Source organism: Phasianus colchicus, chromosome 2 (genome assembly GCF_987193195.1).
Source record: "Phasianus colchicus chromosome 2, bPhaCol1.hap1.1, whole genome shotgun sequence".
Taxonomy (NCBI): Eukaryota; Metazoa; Chordata; class Aves; order Galliformes; family Phasianidae; genus Phasianus; species Phasianus colchicus.
In genome coordinates, this window is record NC_143437.1 from 85,300,562 (window position 1) to 85,316,683 (window position 16,122).

At 37.9% G+C, this 16,122-nt stretch overlaps 1 protein-coding gene across 1 annotated transcript in view; it reads left to right on the forward strand.

Annotated features, from left to right (window-relative positions):
* Positions 1-16,122, forward strand: part of LOC116240522 (EGF-like photoreceptor maintenance factor) — a 257,237-nt gene that overhangs the window by 237,597 nt on the left and 3,518 nt on the right. The window contains exon 14 of the mRNA XM_090136211.1: positions 9,102-9,263. Coding sequence (XP_089992337.1) covers positions 9,102-9,263 — 162 coding nt within the window. The remainder of the gene's footprint in view (positions 1-9,101; positions 9,264-16,122) is intronic.

Here is a 16,122-nt window from a genome sequence, read left to right on the forward strand (position 1 = left end):
TTTTATTGGGATCACAGAGATGTGGTGGGATGGCTCCAATGACTGCAGTGTTGTAATGGAAGGATACTCTTTAAGAAGGACAGGCAGGGGATGTGAGGAGTGGTGTTGCCCTCTGTGTTGATGACCGACTGGAGTGCATGAAGCCCTGCCTGGGGATGGATGAGGAGCTGACCAAGGCTCTATGAGTTATTATTACATTAGGCTAGAAGATGTTATACTGGATGTTTGCCCCAGGCTACCTGACCACAGAGACAGCAGATAAAGCCCTGTAAAAGCAGATAGGAACAGCTTCACATTCATAAGCCCACGTCTTCAGGGCAATTTCAACCCCCCTGATACCTGCTGGGGATACAACACAGAAGGACATAAGAAATCCAGGGGCCTCCTGGAATGCACTGATGATAACTTCTTTCTCCAAGTGATAGAAGAGCCAACAAGGTGAGGTGCTATGCAGAACCTTGTTCTCCTTAACAAGTTTGGGCTTTTGGGGAATGTAAAGGTCCTTGGCCTCTGCTACCTTGACAATGACATGGTGGAGTTCAAGATCCTTAGGACAGTGAGGAGGTGCATAAGAAGCTTACAACTCTGGACTTCAGGAGAGAAGGTTTTGACCTTCTCAAGGATCTCCTTAATAAAGTATCGTAAGATAAAACCCTTGAGGCCCAAGAAAGCTGATTCAAGGATCACCTCCTCAAGCCAAGTATTCCATCCTAACATACTTATTATTGATAATGGCTGTCTGCATTTATATTTCAGTCTGTAGTAAATTACACCTCAGCTGTTTATTCCTCATATATTAGCAGAGACCCTCTGTGAGTCTTATTAATCCTCGAGTAGTGGCCAATAATGAAGGTTTTGTCAGAGAAAAGATTAATACAGCGACTGTGTATGACATCTCCCTGAAGTAGTCTTCTACTATCAAAAGAAATTTGAGCTCCTGTTCCTTTATTTTTTATTTTCTTTTCATGTTTCTAATAAAACAAGTATCTCCTCTTGACATAAACACTATCACATAAAGTAGTAGAAAACCTCAACAAAAATTAATTTGGAATCATCTTTCTTTGTAAGCTAGAATTCCACTAGATACTAAGCATATGAAATTTATATCCTATATAATTTACTTGGTTCTGAATGAAGATCTGTAATTGTAGAGGAGTTAATTGAAAGATTTCACAGAACTGATAATATTCTCTAAGGGGACAGCAATGTAATATTTGAAAGATTCTGTAGATGGCAGCATTAGTAAAGAATTGCAGTGGCTAAAATAAGCCAGTGGCTAAAATAAGTAGTTTTCATCTCCTTTCTGTGAATTTTAATTTACTCAGCAATTCTCTTCTTAGCAAGGAAGCTTTGCATACTGTTAAACAGGTGCTAGTCAATTCACATGTATATGGACAACACTCATTTTAAGTGGACTTACCGAAACTGCCACATTCAAATTTAAAGGGGTTAGTTTGTATCATATACTTCTACAACATCAATTAAAATAACTTCTCTTGACTTCAAAGCATCATACTGCAATGCTACTACCATTTAAACAAAGAAATAAGGGTAAAATAGATTTATTCTGCTGTACCTCATCTTCTGAATTCCAGAGCTGCATTCTGCACAGCTCTTGAAAGGAAAGGAGATGCAAAAGAGATATTTATTGTTCTTATCCACTGTTTAAATGGGATACTTATCAAGTAGTAAAACAATTTCCTTGATGAACAAACGAAAATTTCCCTTGACAGTGTTTACCAGCTGAAGTAAAATTTCTAGACATTCTGATGTCAAATTCCATTATTCGATACGAAAAATGCAGCACTATTTTGTAAATACCTGAGAACCCAATTGTAAAATAACTAAAGAGAATTCTGTCTCGATTTCATCTTCATAGCCACAAAGGAGGAATAAAAGTGGAAGAAAATGGCTTTAGAATACTACTTACTATAAAGATATTTATCTTTATACATAGCCTAGAATATTTCTTAATGTATATTTAATGTTATTGTAAGACATTAATTCACAGTATGATTTAGCTCAAGGTTTTTACCATAACTAGGGAACTTAATATAAAAACATGTATGATCTGTTAGACTTGCTGGTGTTACATACAAACTATTTTAATATTACTGTGTTTCAATTTTTAACCATTTTAAGAACAACTGCAGGCACTTAACTAGCTTGTTAAGTCATCGAGATCAAAATCAGAAAAATCTAAGCTTTCTGATTTGTCAGTAATAGTAAAGCTAACACTGGCCACAGACACAAGTATATATGTGTTTGTAATATTTCGCTATAGTTCAAAATGTGAAGTAGAATATGCTGAGTTGCATATTTAAATGTGTCCTGGATTAATCATATCCAAACTCTAGTGGAAACTATTCTTGAAAAGAGGCGGAAGTGATCTGCAGTACAAAAGTAATGGCATTAAATCAGTCAAGAGCAATGTGATAGTACAGTAAAAATTCAGTCATGCAGCTATGATTCCTGCAAGATACTCTGTGCAGTACCAACAAAGTATAGCCAGCTAACTACATAACAGGATGGCTCTGGAATTATTTTCAGACTTCCTTGGCAAGAATGAATGATTAGCTGAAAAAAAGATAAGCACCTTACTTTGTGGAAGTGTTCAGAGATAGGAACTGTGACAAGTGTAGATAGAATATGTCCTATAAATATGACACCTAGATTTGAGTATCTCCATGTCCATTCTATGATTAGTTTAGTTACCATAATGGTTTATGAACATCTAGTCAGCTGAGGAAATGGCGCTATCTAGCTGCTCAGAAATTTGTCTAAAGGCAGATGCTTAGTGCTGCTTGAGATGCTCTGGCATTTGAATGTGTATCCAAAACCATCCAGTTAGGGTTCACTGGTATGCTACAAGACCTATTAGACATTTATGCCTTTCTTGAATGGCACATGAAGGTAAGGCAAAAGTGGCTGTGAAATAGCAATGAATGTCTATGTTTAGGAAACCAAATGGAGTCTTGGAGGAGGATGCTCCAAATTGAGCAGAATGGCTTGTAGGCTTGGTTGATAGCAATCTGTTATCAGACTAGATCTAGTTCAAGATATGATTAAGTGAAGATCTCAGTTTGGAAACAGATTCATAAAGTTATAGATAATTTTTTCTTTATCAATTACTTTATCAGGCTGCACTGAGACACAGTGCTGCTCAATACCCTGGTCTTTTGTTGTTAGACAACTGAAGGCTTCCACTGCAGGAATAGTTCCATTGGAGGACTCTCAAACTGGGCGTTTCTTCTTGCAAGTTTCATCTTGAAAGCATCTTCAGAGTTTTACAGTGCCTGAAGGAAGCTTGGTACAAGGCTAGGCATGGCTTAAACATTTGTAACTCTTGCTTTTATCACATATCTAGTGATCAGGCATTCACTTTCATTGTCAACCAAATGCTTGAAACCATATCTCTAAAAATATAATACCACTGCGCTATTGGGTATGTAAGGTTTTTTGTTTTTTTGTTTTTTTTTTTTCTTTTCTTTTTTCATTAATCCCCTATGTCCTCTAATCTCTTGTAGGGAAAATTTATTTAACCATTGAAATGCAGTAGAATATAGTTTGCTGGCCCCCTTAGCTTATTCTGAGGTACTCCTCTCTTACTATGTATCATATGGAGGTCTACAGTTCAGAAAACCAGGGGTTTCTTTGGGGATTTAACCATATGCTCCCAGGTGTTACTTTCTAACTAGACACATACTTAGGGAGCAGTAGAGATTACAACTCCACTGCAACAAATATAACTGGAGACTTCACTTACAAAATTGCCTCCTCTTGTTCCAGTGTTGTTGAGAATGATTACCTCAGTCATCTCTTCAGAGACAAGGCTTACTAATGACTGCAGGTCCAGCAAAATTACAAGCTTTGTGAATTTGTTTTTCTAACTCTTTTATTAGAGTTGTGCTAGTAATCAATACTTTTTGTGAACATGATCTAATTCCTGTTAATGCACTAAAAATGGAAGTTAAATTGTTTGGGGGTTTTTTGGTACATGAATTAGTTTGTTGGCTATGTATATGTTAGCTCCTCAATGATTAAATAAACAGTGATAACTGAAAAGAAAAACACATTTCAGTTTAGATAAATTACAATTTTATTATTATTATTATTATTTTTTTTTTTTACTTCATACAAATAACTACACAAAGAAAAGAGAGAAAGAAAGAAAAACTGAGAGAAACAAGGATCAGTAATCTTTCAGCTGCAACCTTAAACAAATAGCAGCTCAAGATGAAGCATAGCCACACTTGTTTATTTGCAAAATGAAAATAAAAGTGCCTGGTCAAGCTACGTACTCTATTAAGGAATGAAAACATTGAACTGTCACTTTAAAGGTTTCAGACAACGGTTTAATGCCAATGAAGGGATAATGCAGCACTCTACATGCCAGGTTCCTGAGTGCATCCTTCCAGTACTTCCTGGTGGTTCGTCTTCGTGGTCTTGGACCTCCTAGAAGTGATGCAGGTGTCCAGCCTCAAAGGCAGCTCTGCTAAGAAGCCTCAGCTGGAGTATCCTTTCACTTTGCTCAGGTGTAACTTTTAAATAGAGGCTCTTGATCTTGATCTCTGGTTGAACTGCAGCAGTACAATATCCATGCCTTACCTTGTAGTGGGCCATGTTGATATGGACCTGGACCCCAGTTCCAGGCTGACTTATGGCCTTGACCTCAGCCCTGCCTCATCACTCTGGCCCAGCCTGGATCTGGAATCCAGAGCTGACCATGACTGCTCCTCCAGATCTTTCCTGCTCACCTCACTTGGAGCTTACAGACCTCACCCTGACTGGTGAGGCCTCAGTTCTGATAGCCATGTTATAAGTCCAGGCTCTCACTGTTCCCTGACAGCAAGCCTGGCTTCTAACAGTATTAAAACAGAATAAAACAAATAAAACAAGCAAAAATTATGGTGTGATCAGGACAGTATATTTATGTTGATGTGACAGATTTCTATGAAAAATCTTGTTTGGATTATTTAGTTGCAAGAGGAGAATGAAGAAAAACAAACTAGTATGACAAACTAGTATAGCTGATATAGCTTTGGCCTTGCCAAACCCAAGCCAAGCATTCATTCATCTTGGCTTATCACAAGGACATTCATCTCCTTGAAGAAAGCTATCACACTGGTTGTGCATAATTTAGCCTTGTCAATATCTTGTCTTTTATGTGCTTTGATATTGCATTTAGAAAAAATTTTCTCCATTATAGTTGCTAAGCGAAATGAGGTTGACTAGGCAAAAAGTCCCTGCATCATCTTTTTTTCCTTTGTTAGAGAATGCAATGTTTTGCTTTCCATGAATCACGAGGAATCTCTTGTAATCACTGTGATCTTTCAAAGCTTATCAATTGCAAGCAGCATTGTGGTGTTATTGGACTTCTTAGGGATGTATTCCAGCCAGTCCCCTGCCTTTGCTTGCCCAATTGACTGACGTGCTACCATATTCTTCCCATTCCACAGAGTATGTTTCACTTCCCCAGGCTTTGCTACCAGACTCAGGACCTGGGAGGCTTGAGCAGACCTTACCAGTTCTAAAAAGCAAACAAGGCTTTGAGCCTTTTGGCTTATTCCATATCTTATGTCAGTAGGTCCCTACTCCATTGAGGAGTGGCTTCACATTTTCTTTAGTCTCCTTGTTGGAAGTCTTGTTTTCCTCCATGTCCCATGCCAGTTTCTATTCCTGCAGACTCCTAATTCCTGTTACAGGTGTTACAGCACCTGTTACACTCAGGTGCTGGCTCTGTAATCCTGTTGGATAGCCCATCCCTGCTTTCACATCCTCTACGCTTTCTTCATGGTGTTTTGTCTCACTTTTTCATGTTGATGGTTATCTTCTGCTGCAGGACTTCTTCATGGACTGTATGACAGAATGTGCTTGCTGTAAGTTTTGAGGCAGAAAGCTGCATGAATAAATTATCACACTGTAATTCCTGAGGCAGTAGGTGGGGATGTGTACAAGCACTTCTTCAATGGCAGGAACTGAGCTGCAAGAATAACCTAGAAATCTTTGTTCATAACAGCAGTTCCTTATGACAGATGAGCATGGTTACTTCAGGGAGAGTAGCAGGAGGGACACAAAATGTATTGGATGGAAACAAATGCAAACTTCAACAACAGTACTTGCAGAAACTTGCTGTGTCTTCCTATAGCCCTAGTTGATCTGAAGGGATTTAGAGTGCAATTCTCTTGGTGTTATTCAGAGATGCATAGCTTCGTGGGATACCAGTACTCAGTTTCAAGAAGTAGTCTGATACAGAACAAAAAGGTTTGCTTAAATGCCTGTTGTGCTTACATATACCATGCAGTGCTGACTGCAATAATGAGTAATACAAAAGTTACACAGTAGAGGTCCTACATATTTAGCTTACTGAAGTGGCAAAGGCATCCATTTATCTCAGTTGTTTTAGCAGAGTTTCTCTGGAGCAATTGTGGTGTGCAAGTTTTGCCAAACTTCTTATTTTCTTATCTTACGGGAGAAGGTTTTTGCCAAGAAAAGAAAGCTGAAGTATCATCTCAGCTTTTGACTTAACATCTTAGTTTTGAATTTGCCTGCCATAAAAGCAAATAGAAAATCTTAAATTGTCTTATCTTTCAGCTTAAAAGCTTGTCTACTTATAGATGCAGCATTGCAAAAAAATGAGATATTATTCTGATCATCTCTGTATGCTGCGGTAGAATTCCAGCTTTTGGTTCTGAGACCTTTCCTTTGCCTGTCAAGACAGACAAGGCAGATCCTTTTTCATGCATTCAATCAATATTTACAGGATCTACCGGATAATTCACATGCAAATTAAAAGTTATTCTGACACTTTCTGTAGTTAGTCCTGTTGCAAAATATGTTGTTCTCTGACATTTGTTCAGATAGTTTTATTAGGAATAGCAACATTTTTTAGTAAAATGGAAATAAAATATCTACATCTTACAAGTTTATAAAGTAAGCTTTAGCAATAAAGTATATTAAATTGAGTATTTTACTTGATATCCATCAGGATAGTGATACTGCCTTTCTAAGGCATTTTGGCATTTGTTGCTGAGATTTTTTAATATTGCTTGCAATAAAGACATGAGTTTAATTCACTCTGAGTGATACTATAAAATCACTTTTTTTTCATCTTTCTTCTCCTTCTGCTCCAAGGCTTTTTATCATGTCAGTCATCAATCCATATACCTGCTAATGATAAGCAATATAGCCTTCCACCTGCTGCATTTTGCTTTCACACTAGTCATTGTCCATGCTTCCTTCATAAGCTGTAAAGAATTAACTACACTGGCAAAGTAAAATTGAATCTGCCATGAAGACCTGAAGATGCCTCATTGTACACTTCACTTAGTTTGACCTCATAAGCAGCAGCATATTTTAGTATGGGATTGACTGCTGTGGCATAGTTTTTCCATATGTTAGTCCTGCTGTGCAAAAAAATTGGTAGAAGACTGACTGACTGCTGCAGAAAGCAATAATGTCTATGAACAAAATGAATCATTATTTCGGAGTGATTTTTAAACATGAAGCCATCAATGTATGGCCTGAATCTTTAACTGCTACTGGAGAATATTGTCTCTTATCAAATAAAAAAAAAAAAATACAAGCACATAAAAATGTATGAAAATTACTAATATTAAGTTTTATTTTGTTTTGTCTTTTGTAACTGATAATGCTTTTAAAATTTTAGTTGTATACATTGCATCACTTAATCTGATTAACAAGTTTTGTTAATATTTGTCTTACTCAGTAATTGCTGCTCTTAGGACGGTATTTTCAGTACTATCATCTTTTAAATATAGATGCCAGAAAATTCACATTTCTTACAAAATGTATTACTAAGGACATTGTGTAGCCTTGATATCATAACTGCTATTTGATGCATAAAATGGGAGTGGTTTGTAAATGCAAGGTGTTTGTGTGAGAATGTATGTGTAGGTTTAGTAGCAGATCTTCAGAAGTTCCATTCAGATCATTAGGCCATTTCATAAATCCACTATAATCAGTTTTACAAAGGTTGAAACTTTTAGATTTCACAGAGATTGCATGATGTTAAATCTATGCACATTCCTTGGAAGTATTAGCTGTAACCTAGAGGGAAAAATAACTAAAAGGCCAGCTGTGTTGTTACTTTCTGAGGCATCATCAAGTACTGACAACAGACGAGAAATCTGAATCCTGCATAATGCTGCATCTGTCTGCTGGAAACAATCCACCAGGAACACCTTGAATCTTGTTCTGAGGGTGGCTGTATGACAAACAAAGTACATGTCTTGCAGCATGCTACCTGTATACCAGTCTAACAATTAAGGCCCATCGGTGATAGGCGGTTCAGGGTACAACTGGATGAGAATTGAATTCAGAGGCAGATGCTGTGAAGAAAAATTAAATATGGAAAGATAACATAAGCAAGTTTCTATAAAAGTTCTAGGAAATCTGCAGCATCGAAATGAGAAAAGATGTTGGTCTTTCAGACAAGAAAGAACACAGGGTCAGTGGAAAAACTGTGAGAAAATTGTGGGGCAGCGCTTACTGTTCAGACATTTAGTACTGCTGTTAACTAAATAGTGAAAAGAGCTTATCAAACAAAGATCTAAAAATACTCTGCACATCTGAATAGCTTGACTACTGTGGTCACCACTACTGTTGCGGTGTTCCACTAAGCCATAAATACAGGAAGCTAACAACCTCATTATAATAATAAATTAGTTTAGAGGAGCCTCCTCTTCTCCAGGCTGAACAGACACAGTTCTTTTTGTGTAGTAAATACATGACTGTTTATTTTGACTCTCACAAAAGTACTTTTGCTTAAACTTTTAAAAAGTGTAAAAATAACACTTGCATTTCTATGTAAATGAACGCTAATCAGATCATATTTTGTTTGCATGAAAACTGCAGATTAGATTATCAATGAAAGTGGGGCACCCAGAAAACAAAATGGCATTCACCTGTTGTTACATCACTTTTATTCTGCTTCTTCTTTTTAGTCTTCAGGAAGGAAAGAACTGGAAGTATACATTCAGCATATGTGAACTACACAATATTTGTAGGCAACTAGTGTCACAACGATGCCGTATTCTCAAGTATCTTTCATGAGAAGACATTTCCTCCTATATTTTCAGATATTTCCATCAGTGATCCATCTTTCCGAAGTAACGAATCATCATGGATGTCATTTGCACCCTTTTATATCCGACATAAGACCCATATCAAGCTGCAATTTCAGCCTCTTTCTCCAGATGGTATCCTGTTTTACACTGCACAGCGTTTGGGTACTCAGTCAGGTAAGAATACTTCCAGTTTGCTAGAATTATATACCCAGTTGCTTTTCTGAAAAAGCAGCACGAGTCTTATGAGGAGTGGCTAAGGGAACTGGATTGTTTAGTCTGGAGGAGGCTCAGGGGAGACCTTACTGCTCTCTACAACTACCTGAAAGGTTGTGGTAAGGTGGAAGTCAGCTTCTTCTACTAGCGATGGGGCTAGAGGGAATGTCTTGACGTTGCACCAGAGGAGATTAAGATTGGATTTGAGGAAAAGTTTCTTCTCCAAAAGAATGGTCAGGCACTGGAATGGGCTACCCAGGGACGTGGAGAAGTCACCATTCCTGGAGGTGTTCAAAGAATGTTTAGATGTAGTACTAAGGGACACGGTTTAGTGGGCAATATTGGTAGTAGGTGGATGGTTGGACTGGGTGATCTTGGAGGCCTTTTTCCAACCTTAGTGATTCTTTGATTCTGTGAAGTGATGGAGGTGTTAAGTCCCTGTAACTCATTGTGAATAATCATGTTCATGAGAACAAACACATATAAGAAAATTTTAGATGAGTTCAAAGCTAACAAGGATTTAATGAAATTGATTCAACAAACCATTTTCTCCTGAAAAGCAATTGTAGCCAGATCTTCAACAGGTGTTTACTGGTACTGCTTCCACAGTTGTAGTGCAGCTACACTAGGATTCACAAGCTGAGAGTTTGGCCCAGTATTTTAGAATGAACAAAACTAAAGCAATATAAAAATAGATCAAACTGAAAAATATGCAAAAGTGAACTGTGAAAGAGCACTAAGGTTCATCAGAAGTTTAACTATTTCTTCTATAATACTGAAAAGTTTGCTGGCGCACTATGCAAAAAAAAAAAAAAAAAAAAAAAAAAATCTGCATTTTCCAGATATATAGAGTGAAAAGCAAATCTAAATAAAAGATTTCCACTGTTTATAAATGTCTTTTAAATTTTACTGAGCAAACATTCCTAAAACTTCATGCCAAAAATGTAATTTGCCAACCGGTGCAGATATATTTTAAAATTTGGTCTTTTAAATGTACATTTTCTGCACTATACTTTATTAATGTATCTCATCTTTATATTGCATTTATGTGATGTCTTGCATGCTTTTAAACAGAAGCATCACAAATCATTCATAATGTGATGTGAGAGAAAACGCTCCTTTGTATTAAGCAGAATGTTATGCCACAATGGGGCTCTGTGTGATAAAAAACGTACACAACTATTGATCATATATTTTTTTTATTTCTTCAATCAAGGCCCAGAGCCTGGAGGCAATTGAATTAGCATCCTCACATGTACATATATATGAACAGACATATACCCAATTTACCACTTTCCTATTCTATGCACAGCTGTTCTGGCAGGCTGCTATTAGGTAAGGTTGATCATGTATCATAGAGTGCTGGCTTGTCTTGTTCCAATTACAACCACATACGAAGAAGCAGCTTTAAAGAAAAATAGGTGGCACATCTGTAATACAAATACATTTATTTTCAAAGAACTCTGTCTTCTACAATGAATCTTTTATAATTCTCTCACTCACAGGCCAAATTCTGAGACTCTCAGTGCATAGTTCTCTCCTGTGTAAACTAAATCATTACATGGGCCATGAAAAATAGATGAGAAAAAAAGAATCTCTCTCAAAAGAACCCTGAAATAGTCAGAGGTCATGGAAGCAGCTAGCATATAAAGAAATTAAATATCTCTTTGGCAGCATCAAAGAGAGAGCTCAGCCTGTTTAACTTGGGCCAGGAGTGGTTTAGCATCTGCGTGCCCTCATTCTATTGCCCTTCAGGAATGTTTAGTTTGTGCAGAAAGGCATATTTTCTTAAAATCACTCTCTAGAACCATATGAATTTCATTTCAAAACAAAAATGTCTTCTGTAGAGTAATTTACTTTCTTTACACATTTCCCACTACCTTTTTTACTGCCCCAAAGTTTTAAAAGATTTAGGAAAAGCTAATCTGTGGCCCTTGATATTTGCCTTAATCTAATCCTGTCAAATCCAGACAGAATTAGGCTGATGAAAGACTCAGAATATTCTTAGCAGCCAACAGATGTGAAAGAGCTTTCTGGTGGGGATTAGTTTACAAAGCACTTCGTGTAAATCCTTTTCTTCTGTGCAGTTATGTAAGATTTAATAAATTGATTGTCCAAACCACAAGATCTTTTTCTAAATTTCTTAATAGGGAATAATTAGAATATTTTTCTTCCTTTTTTCTTTTTCTTTTTTTCTTTTTTTTTTCCATTTCATTTTTTTCCCTTTTCATTTTTTTCCCCCTTTCTCTTTTCCTTTTGTTCCCTTTCCTTTTTCTTCTTGTTTTTTTTCTTCTGTTTTTTTTTTTTTTTCTCCTCTTTTCCTCTTTTCTCACTCAACAAAGTCTGCTTTGTAAAAGAAAGGGGATCTGACTAATTTAGGAATGATACTGAGTTGTAGCATGTCGCACTGACACAGTTGTGCATTGGCTTATTACCCAATGTGAATAGTACATTGGGACTTTCCCTACAAGGGACTTCAAGGGCATATTCTCATCAGAAAAATGCATTGATAGTTAAAGAACTAACCACCACTCTCTCCTTGAAATATTTCCTTCTTGTTTTGTTCTTTTCAAAAAATATTGCACACATTTCTAGAAAAGGGTGGATAGTGCCTTTACTCAAAACTTGATCTGCTGATTCCAGTCTCCACTCCTCTAGCAAAGTTATTACTTAAACACACCCATTTAAAGCACTGGATAAATTATCATAAATAGAAGACATCTCACCAGCCTGTTAGCAGAAGTTCCCATAATTCATAAAGTCCATAAAGTCATGGGCCTTCTTGCTTCGACAGCTGTTTCTTGACTCAATACTAATATTATTAATAATGAACTAATTTGTGCAGTTGTTAAGAAAGTTGTTCCAAAGTCTAGCAATATTTTAAATAGGTAGTTGTTAATAGTAAGATGGGAAGTGGGGAGGGCAGAGCAGGCAAGGCAAGAAAAAGGAAAAAAGGAAGAAGTAAAGGTCCAGAATAAGTGAACTGTATGTGCATATTTTAGTTTGGAAACTTGCAGATAGGAAGACGAAGAGCTTTTTCCCCTGCTTTGATTACTTGTTGTACACCAGCAAGGTAAATACGTGGAAGATGTAGATAGCTGTATGTGCTACTTCTGAGTGATATCTCTGCAAATAATACAGCATTTGGAGTTCAGCTAAGCGGCAGTAGAAAGCCAACCCACTTTACATTTTGCAAGTGCAATGTGTCCCATTTCTACTAATGAAGGTGTGAGAGCCCCATTTAATAGCTTTTAATTCATCTGGATGCCCAGCAGATGCTTGAAGAATGTATAAATTAGTCTTTACATGGAAACCACTCTGCATACTCGAAGACCTTGGCACTCTGGGTAAAAAACATTGAAGAGCATTCATTTTTCATTAAGTCATACCACTACTAAAGCTTTATATTTGTTCATAAAAGTGAAATATGCTGCAGGCTGCCTGCACCACTCAAGAGTTGAGGCCAAGGAGCTGGAAAGGTTTGTTCTGTGATGAGATGAGAAAGAACAGTTATGCTGGGTGACTAAGAAGGAAGTCAGGTTAATAAACAGAATAGGGTGACTCACACTAAATTTAATACTCAACATTTGCATCAACAGTGCTCTGTCTCCTTTTATCGGGAATATGCCACCTGCCTGGTCTGAAAAACTTCAATTCCTCATATTTAAGGCATTTCAATATAAGAACCTAAACTAAGAGAAAGTGAGTATGGGTGTGTCATGTCTACATCATTTCCTAAGACATTTTTATGGTGAAAGTTCAATCATACTATTGGTCTAAAATCCTTTGAAAATACTCAGAATTGCTGGAATACACAGAGAAGAGTAGAAAAGTATCTTACAGTGGCTAGGTTGGCTGCTGGCATCCGTGCTTCTGTAGCCAACAGGGGCATCATTTCTGCTTTTTATCTGATTTTAAGACTAAATTAGCAGTCTATAAAGCAGAATTATTCACTTGCTTATGTGATAGAACAGCTATTCCCATTGTCCTTATGTCTATTCTATATGAGGACTCAAGCTGTAGTGGAAATGCAAAGTCCTGGCTTGAACCAGTGATTGAGCACCTGGTGGGAAGGCAGGGCCAACCCAGGGGAGCTCAGGTGCATGCAATGCTGCTGAGTGACCAGAAGGGGTGGATCCTGGCTCCACCCCTTCTCAGACCTCATCTAAGGTTTGGTAGCGGAGGCAAGAGTGCTTTGCTGGAGGTCCCTACCTGAGGCCTTCTAAGGGTAAGTAGATTTTCTTCCTTTTATTCAATATCTCTGGCTGCTACATTTGGGTTTATCTTCACTTGGTGTAGCCTAGACCTTTGCTACCCTGCTATCATTGTTCTGCTTTCCATTGCACTGTAGTGTTACAGCATTGTATTATAGTGTTGTACAAGCAAAGCAAAAAAGAAGCAAGCAAATTGAGATTGCTCAACAAAGGTGACTCATGCTAGCTGCTGAAATATGCTAGTGTGATAGTGGTGTGTAAATGAAACAGAATAATCTCTTCATTAAGAACAGCGTTTTTGAAATGCAAGACTGAAAAGTTTAACTTACAAAGAGAAAATAGCCTGCTCCTTGTGGATGAATGAGCGTTGCAGTATCTGAAGATTGTTCTGGATCCTGTCTGCACTCTCTGCTCTGGGATGGTGCTCCAAGCAGAAGGTAGAAAACACCATTTACATGGAAACTTTTATCTGAATCAAGAGATTAGTGGTCTTGGCTTGATACTTGTTCTCAGACTTGCATTATCCATGAAACATAGCCCTGTACAGGGAGTATAAAATATAAAAAATAAAATATAAAAATTTTTCTAATAATCTATAAAAGTTCATATGTATCTGGAGTAATTCCTATAAAGAAATGTCTAGACATTAAGGGCACTGTGCTATGGTCATCACCAGGTTCAAGTTACAAGAGGTGCAAAAAGCTATTGTAACCTGTCATCTGACTGATGTCTAGCTGTGTGCATGCATGGGCACATGCATGGCAAAAGACAGGGTGTCCAACTAACAAGCTCCTAAAGCCAGCAAGAGTGAAAAGATGTAGAGTAAGCTGAAAACCCTTAGAACTTCAACCTCGCGGAGGCTGGTAACTGGTAGCAGAGACTGCAGAAGGGTGGGAATCATGCTCATCTCTTCTGTCCTTTGTTTCTGTATGAAACCTCTTTCTAGCCCTCCCTCTTCTGCTTTCCTTCCCTCCATGGCTCTGGGACTTACAGTGCCAGTGATCAGCAAATGCTCCTGAAATAGGTGGAAGGAGACGGGTAAGAAACAGTGTTGCCTCATATCACAACAACACAAACTGGCATTCTTGCCCTCAATTAGGGAAATAAAGGTGAGGTAAAAGTAATACAAGTCACAGACTGAGGACAGCAAACACTAATGCTGTGTCAGAGATCTGAAGGAATTAAGACCACAAGTGTTGTGCAGCCATTGACTGGAGCTCTTGAGAACTGTACCCTCCAGATACTGATGAAGCGCTGAGCTCATTGAAGCCAGTTCCTAGCAGAAAATCACGCTGTGGAGGCTTCTCTCAAGAACGAAGGAAGAAATAAAGTGTCAGATGTCTTAGGAGTCTTGGTAAAGAAGCCTAGATCTTCAGTACTGCAAAAACTTATCAGTGAGTTTCTGACAAGTAAGGAGTCATCTCTCTATTTGCATCTCTCTATTGCTGGGGCACATGAGAACTGCGTGGAGAAAGGTAGATGTCACTTAAATGAATTGAAAAGATGCTTTGGAAACCTCTTCAGCCTTAAAAACCATTGGGAAATCCTCTTTACTCTTAAGAGAGTGACAACCCCTCATGTAAGAGCTCAGATTTAAATCTGTCTGAACACATTAATTTACAGTGATGTATAGGAGTAAATTCATATACTCTGATAAGAGAGGCTTTGCCTCATTCACATACGTACGCAGCAGAAGGGTGGACTTCCATGGTGGGGAAGACGCCCTAAAAGAGAAGAGCTAAAAATACCACCTGTGATTCCCTACCCATGGTCAGTCAGCCCAATGTCCTCCGATAGTACATTCAGTCCTTCTAGGAAATGCATCATCAGGCGGATTTGGTAGTGAATTCAGCTACTGAAGAGATCTTTGGCCAATGCTGCTTTGCAAACTTAATCCTATCCTAGCATTTTGCATGCTGAAATCCTTCTGCATGCATATGATATCTCAGAGTGAAGCATTGCTAGCATGCATTCCTGATATACAGCCTTGACACATTACTATGTAGATGAGTTTCCTGTGACCTTAAGCATACTCCCCACTTAAGATAGGGATATAGAGAGACACCTGCTTGTCTAGATAGAGGCTGAACATGAAAGAGCATTGCTACTATCTGGGAGAGTTTAAAACCTGCCCGTGTGACTCTAACCTACTTACAGATTTACATACTTATAGTAGAAGTTGAACATGTTTGTGATGCATTCAGAGTCCGTCATAAGAAGTAATGTAAGTAGATACAACTGTGGATAATCCAGATCTCACAGCTGTAGCTGGACGAACCCATGTGAGACTTCTCATTAACTCCTGTTTTTAGCAACTGGCTGCTCAGGACACAGTTGACTTGGCCTCTGGGAACTTGGATATTGGACATGGAGCAGGGAAGACTTGAACACCTTCATGATGAAACCCTGACAATCAAAATGATGAAGAAAAATTGATACCTATTATGGGGTACTCACTTCCTCTATGGAAAAGAGAAAATATTCACTTTAAAGTGGAGCAACTTTGACCTTCATTCAGTTGGTGACAATTCTGAATTTGTTATTGCTAGTGAAAGTGTTTTAAACCCAGTTTCTTTCTTGAGGAAACACTTGCAACAAAAACCTCT